The sequence below is a fragment of the Xenopus tropicalis genome, chromosome 2 (genome assembly GCF_000004195.4).
Source record: "Xenopus tropicalis strain Nigerian chromosome 2, UCB_Xtro_10.0, whole genome shotgun sequence".
Taxonomy (NCBI): Eukaryota; Metazoa; Chordata; class Amphibia; order Anura; family Pipidae; genus Xenopus; species Xenopus tropicalis.
Window position 1 is genome coordinate 81685824 of NC_030678.2, and position 12583 is coordinate 81698406.

Here is a 12583-nt window from a genome sequence, read left to right on the forward strand (position 1 = left end):
TAGCTGGGTGCAGGTGATCTCCTTACATAAGAGTCATCCAGTCTTCATCTACACCCTCTGAGAGCCTTCACTAAGAATAGAACAAAATCTACTGAAAAGAAAGACAGGATGAATATAACATGAGCTACAATGCTCCAAACTAAAGCCTAAGTAAAGTAAAAACACAAAGGTTTTGCTATGTGACAGGGGTGCTAACATATAACTTTTAATCTGTTTTCCTAATTTTCACATACTTACATTTCTTTGAGTGTGCGAATATGCAAACTTGGTGTTCCATCTATGGTAAGCATACTTCATGGCTCTCTTGACTTGTATGGCTAGCTTTAAATTTGAAGAGGAAAACAACAAAAACAAAGTGTTTTCCCTCAAAAATATAGTGTAGAACTAGCAGGAAGAAAATTGTTGATCAAGATATTTTCATCAGCTCCACAGAACTTCCACAGTGCCAATAAAAGGTCCATGAGGTTAGTTGCCATCATGTTTTATTTTGGAACTGTGATCTAAGGGCCTTTATTTTGCTTGTCCTTAGAAATAGCCTTAGTATGAATTGCTTGTCAGTCTAGCTGAGCACCGATTTGAAAGTCTACAAAGACCACTTGATTTAATCTCTAAATAACAATACTGTTCCTTTTTATTAAATATTTGCAGACTTAATACTTTTTATTTGCACATCTACAGCATTTATTTAAATCTTAGTTATGCACTCCCTTTTTTGCAGACAGTTTCATCTAGATTCCTTTGTTTCTTTTTGCTTGCTAAATATACTAAAGATACTTAGTGCTTCTGTTTAATACATTCAGTATTGCTTAATTCTGGTTTTATTTAAATATTATAGATCTCTGAGCTCTAAGCCAATTCTAGCTGCTGACTCTTTAGGGGTGAAAGATTGCGGTTGGTGGTGCGATTGAACATGTCTGAAGTTGCAACATATTTCTCAGGAGGCAGTGTGAGTTTGCGACGAGTATCTAAACATTTGTTGTCTAGGATGAGAGAGTTCTGCTTCCACTTGGTGTCCTCTTCTATTCGGGCTAGATGCTTATACAAAGCATCCAGAGCATTCCTGAATGGAAAGGACAGAATTAATTTTCTGTGTTAGTAAAGCATAAATACATTTATTTTATATCATTTTTTCAATGTCTTGCACAACTATGAAAAGATGGAAGAAGGCTGTACATTCACAGGAAACTTACTGTGACTGAGACAGTTTTTCCTTCAGGGCAGCAATGGTGCCTTCAATTTGTCGGACTTCATCTGTCAAACCATATTGCACCTTGTCAGAAACAGAACAAACAGTGAGTTGAGACCTTGTAGCAAATCAATGAACAAAGTTTGCTTAGAGTAATATCATGCTTTATCATATTGTAGCATATTAGAATAATGGACAGCAGCATGATCTTCCAATAAAATAATTATTCTTTATTTGCTCTGCTAAAGGGATTTAACAAGGGCCTTATATGTTTTGAGTGTTACCCCCCTAATTATAAACTATGCCATGCTTTACCATACCTGATCCCTACAGAGCTCCACATTGGGCCTGTGCAGACGGGTCTCCAGTCGCGTGTGAGCCAGCTTCAGAGACCCCTTCTTTTCTCTCAGATCTTCATCAAGGTGCCTAATATCACCTTCCATCTCTTCAATTTCCTCCTTAGTCTAAGAAAGAATAATGGCAAAATGAGCCTCCTTGCTGGTATTGCATTCAGATAGGTCTGCATAAGCATGGATACAAAGCATATGTAATGGTGACAACACAGGCATTTTCGGCAGTGGTATATTTCAGCAGAAAACTACTATTGCCTCCTCTCATTGACTGTAACTGAATTAAAGTATTGCTGGTTCCTAGTCTGAAAATGTGCAACAATTTTGTAAAATATCGGAAGCATAAAATTACAAAAATGTATTATTTTTTCCCATACAGGAAGAAGGCAACTGGCATGCCTATTATTCATACAATTACATGCTCAAATCTATGCAGCCACACAAGCCTTCTTTACATTTTTCTCTTGCCAGTTTAGCTCAGCCAGAGCTCTCTCAAATTCATGGATCCTCTTCCTGAAAGCAAACTCCACTGCCACTCTTTGAGCTTCACATTCATTATTTGTCTGTGAGAAAGAAGAGATTATAAAATTACACAATTCTATTACATGTACATTTTAGTAAAAAGCCACATAAATTCACAAAATATATTAAAGGTTATAGATAGGGAACTATTAACTATAAATTAATGACTAAGAGGTATCTCTGTCTCTCAGATGCTTGTGCCAAAAACAGCAAGGCATACCTGTGCAATAGTCAAAGCAATAGATTCTCTTAGTCTTCCAGAGGTTCTGACCTCAGCCTCTGCTCGTTCCTTACTGTAACGGCTGAATTGCTCCCATTCCTGGGGGGTGGTGGTCCTGTTGATGATAGGGGCAAAGTTTTCAAATAACTCTGTTTACTTTTACTGTATTTGCTTTCCCAACATCTTTTCTATTAGAGTTATTTCAGCCTTGCTGATGTTTTTTATATACACCAAGTTTGCCATTTTTCAGTACTTCCATTACTGTGTCATTTAGTTAACTTCGTGGATCTCAAATAGCTTATCCTGGCTCTATAAAAGGACCAAAACATTACAAAATGCTATCTGGAGTGTGCTGATCTTTTTTTTTTTTTTTGTTCCTTTATATATATTCTAAACCCATACACAATATGCCTATTTGCTGTTGGCATTGAGGGCACTTACCCATTTAGTACACGAGCTGGATCCACTTTAAGAGAGATGTTTGGTGAATTCTTAGTAAGTGATAGGCAGGTCTGATCTATTTCCACTGTATCAGTCTTGCTTCTCTGGTCAAAGTTCAGCTGGTGTCGTGCTTCCTGTAGGAGGCTTAATAAGAAACCCCCATGCAAATAAAGATTAATTCAAAAAACGCTTGTTTTTTTATATACTAGTAGATCGTATTAAAATGTATTTTCTTCTAACTTGGAAAGCAATTTATTTCAACCAGTGAAATAACTAATTATGGCCAGTCTGAGGCACACACCCATGTGCCATAACAGGCACCCTAAGCCTCTCACCAGAATGGGAAACCATTGCTCTGATTAAAATACCCATTAAATTGTACTGGATGTTTCATACATTTATGTAATGCTCACATTTTTTTATTTATTTAATACCTAGCTTTTTTCCTCATCTGCAACCAACATGCTCATGCTGAGTAGCTGACAGATTTGACCTGCTGTAGCTAGCAAAGTAAGTAAGCAGTTTGCAGTGCACTACTGAGAGACTGCATGGTTGAGTTGTTGGTTAGTATAAGGAAGCAGAACAATCGCCAAACAAAATCATAATAAACAATCCTATTTGTGAAAAACAATTATAAAATGGGCAGGTTACAACCCTATTTTATTTGTTATTTCTTAAGGACATAGGACAAACAGAAAAACTGAAGCTACTTCATGTTTGATCCTTGTGCATTACATAAATAGATTATTAGTACTCTTTGTTCTGGCTGTTCTGTTAGCAGGAGTCCATCATGCAGGCAGATTATTTATATTATTATACTGGTAATTTAACTGTGTACCTCACAACAACCAAACCTGGATTAACAGTCTCCCTATTTAGCTCAAGAACAGCTCAATCTCCCTGTTTAGCTCATAGATTTTTCGTAATTAAAACAATAGGCAAAATGTATGTCCACTACAAGCTTATTCATTGCACTTGTTAAACAAGAGGACATACTGCCCCTTTAAAGGACCAGAAATACCAAAAAACTAAAAGTGTATCAAATGAATTAAAATATAATGCACTATTGCCCAACACTGGTAAATTGTGTGTTTGCTTCAGAAAGCCACTATAGCATATATAAACAAGCTGCTGTGTACCCATGGCAGCAGCCATTTATTACTAAATGGCAAATTTAAATGGCACAGGTTACACAGCAGATCACAATTAAGCTCTGTAGAACTCCATTGTACTTTAAAGGGCTTATCTGATATTTGCTATGTAACCTGTGCCTTTTCTTCCTTTTTTACAGCTTGAATGCCTACCCCCATGGCTACACAGCAGGTGCATTTGAAAGTTTGGCTGCTTACATTACTTCCACTACTAATCTAAATAAAATATAGATATCATGGGCTCACAGTATATAACCATACAATTTGAAAGTAGAGATTTTAGACAGCCAAACTGCTAAGGCACTTTCAAAACAAGGGTCATAATAGGTGCAGTTACTGAAAACTACAGCAGCATATCACCACACAACAAATAAGAGGGAACTCCAGCATATTCTCAGTCTCACACTTTATTATTTGTTGTAGAATTGTGGGAAAAGTACAGAAAAAGAGAAGATGATAGTAAGGATGATAGTAAAGAAAGGGAGGGGTCTGTAAAAGATAGGATAATAAGGGGGGGATGAAAAGACAATAAAACAAAATAAGTATGCAGAGAATGCAGGGAATTGTGGGAGAAAAACACAACGGGGAAAAGAAAAGATAAAAAAACACAGGCATATAAAAGGAAAAAAGAGAAACTGGAATGACAAATGGGTAGGAGCAAAAAGAAGAGATTAAAAAGGCAGAAGAAAAAAAAATGAGTTTATAAAACAGAAGAAGTTATGTAAAGACCATGGCACAACAGGGTGAGAGATAAGATGAGTGTCCTAGGTATATATATATACACTTGATAAAGGGCGTCACATTGCCCAAAACATGTTGTGTTTTATGGTCTGAAATAAATAGCATTTTAGCAGAATTCTGCTTTATGGTGCTCTCCTCTATATTTGGAGTGTCCTAGGTATATGTGATGACTGATATGGCTGTAGAACCATTACTGTAGATTCACCTATGTTGGCCACCTGTGACCCTGTGCTGTGAATCAAGAGTTGCAAAATAAGCACATTTGTTTCCTGAGGTATAATTGTGATTTTTACCATAGCTGCTCAAATGCCTCACTGATCTTTTGCTGAAGAGCCCTGCGGACACCTTCAATCACTTCCACCTCTTTGTGCAGCTCATCCTCAACAGGATCTTTCACTAGATCAATCTCCCTGCGGCTCTCTCGATGAGTGAAGCATTCAATGGCCACATCAAGAGGGATGTTTTTAGCTTGCAGGGCTTGTTCTGCTTCATCTTTGATCTGCAAACCCCGAGAAATATATTAAGTGACAAAAGTGTCAAAAGCCTGTTCTTTTTTGTAAGACCTTACCTAACTTTAGAACATTTCACAGATGCAGTATATAATGGATTTCCAACCAAACCTTATGATCAATAGTGTGTGTGGACCCCCCCCCAAAAACTATTTTGGCTCATTAGACTTTGGCAAAAGATGATCTAGTTGCCTGCTTGGAGTGTGGAAAGCCTCTTTCTATTCACATAGAAATCTGACCAGTCATCCCACAGGGTAATTACCATGCATGACCAAAAAGTGTATTTATTCCGCCCATCAGGATAAAAGCAGGTCAAGCAAGCATTCTGGAATTAGGTCATGTGTGGTCAAAAAAATGATCTTAATATGACGCTTTCAATGTTTCTAGAAAGCATTTGGGTCTAGTGATGGAACTGTCTTAGCTCAAGCTAAAATCTTACTTTTAAGTTTTTACAGCATTAAGCAAAAGATTATAACCTATAATATCCTGCATATTAATTGAGGCCTTACTGGTCTTTTTGCAAATATAGAAAAACATGAAAAAAGAGATGCAGATTGTTAAATTCTTTCTGTGTATATGTATGTACTAAACTGCATTAAATCCACCAATCTGTGTTTTGCAAACAGTGATGCCACACCTGAGTCAAGGCATTGATTTCAGCATCGACCTCAGACAAACACTTGTCAAGCACTTGCCGCCACTTCTCCACCTCATCTATGCGTTCAGCAAGGCGGGTGCTGTTGTCCTGCTCATCCCACTTTGTCTAATAAAAATATAGAAAGGTTATTAAATGTGTAATTGGATACTTTGTGTGGTTCTGTAAACAATGCACAGGACCTTATATTTGTAACCTACATAAGAAATGAAAAGGGAGGAACATTTATTAAAAGCAGTTAAGCATGTTACAATTAATACTTGAGCTATCACAACACAGAAAGAAAAGTTATAGAGGAAATGTAATACAACAAGAAATATGGGTGTACTGTATCTCAGTATCTACATTAATTACTATTAAGTTAACTCAGACTGGAGTTTCCATTCTATATGTATTCAAACAGAGTTCATATGGTGTGCCCATCACAAAACTACCACACCCAATATGAGATAATTGGTCTTATTTAAGATTACTTATCACTCAATTATTACAATTTAACTTTTAATTACTGTTTTATTAAAACAAACCCATATTTGACTAAATAAAGTGGTAAAACACAAACAAAACTTCACAAAAAGTGGTTATATGGTACTTGTATATGCTCTAATATGAATTAGATTGCATTAATGAACTCTTTGCTGCCATTTATACAAAAGTGCATTAACATTTGCACCATCATCCTGCTGAGATTACCTATAGCAGTAGCAGCTAGCATGTATTTCATTCAGACAGGGCTTTGTAAATAAAGCAGCAAAGAACAAGATCATTTATGTGGGGTTAGCAATTCATGGTAGTTAGGTGTTTTTTATACCATGAACATAGATCATTAAGATTCTCCTAGTCTGAGTGGGAGGCAGTTACATGTTTAGCTTAGTGTTAGTGTTGTGCCTTCTCAGCGTTATGCATATTAGTGCAGATATAAGGACCGTGTAACTTCATTTTTTACTTGCTTTCAATAGTATTGCATTTTTGTCTTTTCACTTTTGTTCTGTTAGAGTTTCCTTTGGTGAAGCAGTAATAAAAGTTATGTTTTAATAAATGAGTAATGGGTACTTTCCTATAAAATTGATCTCACTAGGTGTGGCAGTTTTTAATATCCCTGTCACATAATATGATATCTGCTTGCATACGTAAGGGGATAGAAACTCCGGTCTGAGGTGTTATGTAAGTTTTATAGTGGTTAGTATTGTAGATAGTGGGTGATGACAACTTATATTCCTTCTTTAGAATCTTCTAACTTCTGCCTTTAGTGATATAATATTATAATCCTGTTTTGTTACAAATATGCCCACCCTAAAGAATTATGTCTTTGACTACATTTTAACTTACAAAGCATTTTATATTACAAAGTATTCTGAAAGATGTTAAAAGTCATAGTAAGAACTTTCCCACTTAATATAATATATTTGGGTGCCTCCCACCCAGAAACTGTATTGCCATTTTTACTGTGTTGTAGAAGTTGAAGGACTTCTATTGATATTGATGTGTGTGTAGTTCAGTTAATATCTGTTCTGAAAATTATATTGTTATATGATTAATATTGTAATCATACAACAATATGCAACAGTATTATTAAGCAATGCTGTTGAGCACTAACACCCCACTAACACATATATTTGCACTGATAAATTATTGTTCTCTAGTAATGATGGTAAACATGTAGTAAGAAAATACCTATCCTTTCAGATCTACCAGGTTATTTTCTGTGCAAACATTATCTAATCCCTGCTTTCAGTTTTGCAGTGTGCACTAGGAATGAACAATTTGAAGTGTATTGGAGCACAGCACTACTGTTAAAGTTGCTGAAGAAAATAGCAACAAACTTTGACAGCCATAAGAGAGGATAAATGAAAATTACTGCAAGTTTATTCAAGTAGTAATGTTTTTTCACAAAACATAGAAATGAAGACAGTCCATACATTCAGATCAAAATGAGGGTGGTACCTGGTTGCTGGTCTCATTGCGAAGAGCCCGTGCTTCTTGACGGATCTGATGAGAAGAAATGCGCTGCCTCTCTGCATTTGTGGAGATGAGAGCAGCATTGGTCTGCCAGTCTGTCACTGAAAACCTGCTTCCTGGCTTGAGGCTCAAAGTCGCCATATCTGAAATGAGGTCACTTTGTGTGTTAGGCACTGAGTAACAACACATCAATTAAGAACAAATAAGCATCAGAGCATCCATTTAGACCAAGGGATGCCCATGGAAAGAAAAGCCAGTAAAGTAGGCCCAGACTGGCAATCTATGGATTCTGGCAAATGCTGTAAGATGCCATAAGCAGTCACTATTTAGTGGGCTGATGAGGTTTTTTTGGGCCTGTGTGCACTTGAAATGCCAGGACCTATGTTGAATCCCAAAGCAGGCCTGCCAGAGTGTTACAGTGTGCATTAAATTAAGTTATTAAGCTTTGGAGAAGTGCTACCATAAGTGACACACAGAAAGCAAAATGATGCAGATGTGTGATAGCAATATGTTGCTCATCCTGTTTGGTAGGTCAGGTGAGTTTTGAGCTTTTAACTTTATAAGTCATAGGTCTTGTTTATAAAATGTATAGTCACTCGCAGTGGCGAATTAACAATTTTTGAGGCCCCTAGTCTACACTTTACAAAGGGCCCTCTCTCTCTGCCCGTGCAGGAAGAAGAGAAGCATAATACAACTAACTTAAACAAGGTAGCACTTATGTCCGTGCAGGATGAACAAGCAGATGATAAGTGACATTGCATCACATTTGGCGTGTGACAGACATACGTGCAACCTATCCTCTGCTTGTTCAATATACATGGTCATAAGCACCACCTTGTCTAAGTTAGTTGTCTTAAGTTTCTCCCTGCACGGACATGCGTGCAACTTCAGTTGTCTTGGCATAGGGGTGGGCAGCAGCTGCACAAATCTTTTTTTTTTTTAACAAGCAGCATGGGCCCCTAGACTATAGCCTAGGGATGCCTAGTGATTAATCCGCCACTGGTTACTCAGTCACTGTGTATTCTGTTCAGTAATCCAGTTTTTTTTTTGATAATTTCCCTAAGGACAGCACATTATGGCTCCAATAACAATAGGATACCACTAGCAGTCTTGTTTCCCTTCTCTCCACAAGCACTTTCTACTTGATAATGCTGTTTAAGTGCACAAATGTCTGGTTAAATCTGGATGTGCATAGTAGTGTATGTACCAAGGGTTAAGCAATGCAGGTCACCTAACTCAAGTCCAGTAACATAAGAAACCAGGGCTTGATGTATAAGCAAAATAAGGATGGATACAGCAAAAGGTGATTAAGTAAAAAGTCTATGAAGAAAACAAAACATAGTAAATGATAAAAAGAGACGAAAGACCAGGGGGCAGATTTACTAAGACACGAACGCTCCGAGCGTATTTTCACCGAACTTTTCGTCGCTTGCGCGACTTATTCGATGCCCGCGCAACTTTTTCGTACGTTTGCACGAAAGAATTGGAAAGGTTTTCCCGCTGTTTACAATCGTTCAGTATGAAAATTTCGTGACTTTCGGATTGCCAATACAATATTATCGTGACTAATACGATTTTTTCGTAAGCATTTTCGTGACATTTGTGACTTTTTTTCGTATCCAATCAGAATTTATCCCATTCGGGATTTGAACTCATGATTTCATGAATCTGCCCCAAGTGTGATAAAAAGGTAGATCAATAACCTAGAAAGCAGGGCATAGAATTTAATGGAGAGAAAGGACCATCATATGGATTGGGTTGAGAAAGGGACCAAGATCTGGTAAATAGGTTCCTAGTGTCAGGTGCTGTTGATATGTCATAGGCAACCCCACCTAACACTGTAATATGATATATATTAGTGCATCACAGTATAAGGTGAGGTCATTTTATATTAATGTGTGTCTCACATAGCAATAAATATGCTGATGCACAATGTGAATGTAAAGGTTAGGTTACAGGCAGAAGCTTTTACACTACCAGACAGACTACTCATTTCAAATTATAGCTCAGTATGAGGGGAAAAACAAGTAGAAAAGAGGGACGCAGTTGCCCAAGATTACTCTAGTTGTATTTTTCTCTAATCCAAACATGCAAATGTGAGGTCAGATTCAGATTTGTTTCTGTATTCAAGCTTTTCTAGGAGGATCCGCTATCTGACCAAATTAAAAAAATGGAGTCCATACATCCCTAGTTTTGGTTGCCAACATAAGGGGTTATTAAATTCCAGCTGTTTTTTTTCTACATAGAGTTATTGTTCCATAAGATAGTTGTGGTATTACATCTGCAAGGGGCCATTCTTTGTTGTTGTTGTTACAGTGGAAGATGTGGAGATGAGCGCCTCATTTTAGCATTAGCGCAGTTTGTGCATCTTTGGTTACATTTCTTGCCTATGCCACATTATCTGCATTGTGCCACTGAAATTGTATGGGTGTGTAATTATACATTGTATTCTAAGTACCCTACATTATATAGTGAGGTCTAATTACCTTGATAACCTGTGTTTCAACACACTGCCCTTCATAGTAGTGTCTATATATTCCATCCTCCTACTATTATTTCCTGCTAATTATTTTACTAATTTTAGTAATTCATTACCTGATGGTAATTTCCAAAGTTCCCCTGGTTTTGAAAGCTGGCCAACTTAATAGAACTATTTAACCGATACTATGACCACAGATCAATTAAGATAATTATATGCTGCGCTTTATTATTCTTATGCGGGAAGAAAGTGCTCCTAAAAATGACCTTACCTATTGGCAACAGTCCTCAGCCTCGTTTAGCCCCTAAACCCTCAATCGCTAGAACCCGAGTGGAAGGTATCTCACCTTGCAGCTGCCTTCTCAGTGCTTTGCTCTCTTTCTGGGCTCAGTAGGTGTAGCTGGTCGCTAAGCACGCCGGCATCACCGGGGAAACAAGAGACAACCAATCACCACTCTAGAATTTGGTGTTTACAGAAAGCGCTATGGCAACGAGCTCTTGGCACCGTGACGATGACGTAAGACACACTGTTGCGCGATCATTGGTTCAGGAGGCCTCTCGCTGAGAAATTCCCGCTATTTTACCTCTGTTCGGATCCTCAAGGTGGCGCTGTGAGACACGGGTATGGTCATATATTTTTCATTTGCTAGCCTGTTGTCTCTCACAAATCTACATAGAAACCAAACCTTAATGTAATTTAGGCTGGAATGTGAAATGTGCGGTCCTCTATATTCTGGGAACGATGGCTGAATTACTAAACAGAAGAATTTTCTTGTGCCTGCTATATTGTTATGTGGGAAGGGGGACACAGGCTCAATTTTAAGCCACAAACTCAAAACTCAGAAGTCCCTGATTTTATTGCATTAATTTGTTATCAGTCATACGTCCAATATAATTTAGCCAGGTTAACTGTAGCATACGCTAAGAGACAGTCTAATGCAAGGGAGTCATGTAGAAGTTAACAATTTTACCATTTGCTTTTCTTCAGGGTTTCCTACATTAAGGGAAAACTATATTGAAAACAATAGTTGAATATGAGTATCCTGTAAATAAGAAACTTTCTGAATATAAGGAATTGAACATGCTGTGCTATTTTACAAATAATTTAGTTGGTTATCAGGAACAGTACAGACATTTTAATTGAATATATTTAGAAAGCTTTTTTTCCATGAGATCATACTTAGATTTCATTTTCATTTTTGTGATAGTTCCCCTTTAAAGGGGGTTTATTGACAAGATACAAAGGGCTATGGCACACGGTGTTACTTGAAGCCTGCTACTTGTCAAAGCTGCAAAATGTCAAAGACAATAAGGGTGAAGACACACAGAGCTACTAGTAGCAGCTACTGTCACAGCTACAGAAATAGACAGTGCTGATCATTGACTGATAATCGTCTCTATGGGGTATATTTATCATGCTCTGTAAAAAGTAGAGTGAAGCATTACCAGTGATGTTGCCCAGGGCAACCAATAAGCAATTAGATTTCAACAGTTAGAAAATCAAAGCAAAGCATCTGATTGGCTGCTATAAACAACATCACTGGTGATGTTTTACTCCACTTTTTACACAGCATGATAAATATACCCCTATGTGTGTTTTACCAGAGGCAATTCTCAGTATTGTCTATGGCAGGGTATTTACTGGTGTTTAGTAGCCATGACAAGTAGCTGCTACTAAGTAGCTCTATGTGTCTTCACCCTAAAGAGAATTATCTCTGATAATACTGATAATTGTCTGTGTGTGTTTTGTCTATTTTGTAGCCCGTACCACGACAGGTAGCTGGATACATGTGTCCAAAAGGAAGTTAAAGATTCATTGCTGTTTTGATAGTGGTAGATCTTAGTAAGGCAGTAAAGTAGAGGCTTAAAGACTGTCATAGTCCACTCATGTGCATATTAAGAAAGTCCCCAGGCTCACAGGTACTTGCTCAGTATTGCTGTGCCAGAGTATGACAGTATGCAGTTCTATATGGGGGGGGGGGGGGTCCTCTCCCAATTAATAGTCTTGTTCCCCCCACTGGAGCTGTAGGGAACAGTTTTAAGAAACTTCCTTTCAGTCCATAGTGGGGCAGGCAAACAACACTCCTCTTATTTAACCAGACAGAAAGGTAACTGCATCTGCTGGGGCACATAATAGCATCTCACTTGAGTTAATGTCAAAAGGTATTCTACTGTGGAGCAGTTTTTTTTTTGTTGAGAAAAAGTGAATCAAACATTCTCCAAAATTTCATTTTACCTAAATGGACTTTAAGATTTTAGAGATGTCTCTGGAAAATTTTCACTTAAAATTCTCACTCACCTTTAAAAAAAAATATGCCCATTGTTAGTCTATTCAGGTAACGTACTGCCCTCCTGTTGATCAACTGGCCAT

The 12583-nt window shown here is 37.6% G+C and overlaps 1 protein-coding gene across 2 annotated transcripts; it reads right to left on the reverse strand.

Moving 5' to 3' along the window:
- Positions 1-600: 600 nt before the first annotated feature.
- tekt2 (tektin 2 (testicular)) lies at positions 601-10614 on the reverse strand. 2 transcript variants are annotated; one of them, NM_001007883.2, is given in 10 exon segments: positions 601-1060; positions 1191-1270; positions 1507-1650; positions 1992-2099; positions 2279-2393; positions 2720-2863; positions 4905-5110; positions 5758-5883; positions 7720-7877; positions 10560-10614. In NM_001007883.2, coding segments are annotated over 9 exon segments (1293 nt in total). In that variant the 5' UTR covers positions 7876-7877; positions 10560-10614; the 3' UTR covers positions 601-846.
- Positions 10615-12583: the final 1969 nt, after the last annotated feature.

Excerpts from the sequence above, each read along its gene's own strand:
- tekt2 (XM_031895888.1), bottom strand. The coding sequence starts at position 7,875 with ATGGCGACTTTGAGCCTCAAGCCAGGAAGCAGGTTTTCAGTGACAGAC. Across the intron at positions 5,884-7,719 it reads GCAATGAGACCAGCAACCAG|ACAAAGTGGGATGAGCAGGA; the intron begins GTACCACCCTCA and ends TATTTTTATTAG. Across the intron at positions 5,111-5,757 it reads AAATCAATGCCTTGACTCAG|ATCAAAGATGAAGCAGAACA; the intron begins GTGTGGCATCAC and ends CGGGGTTTGCAG.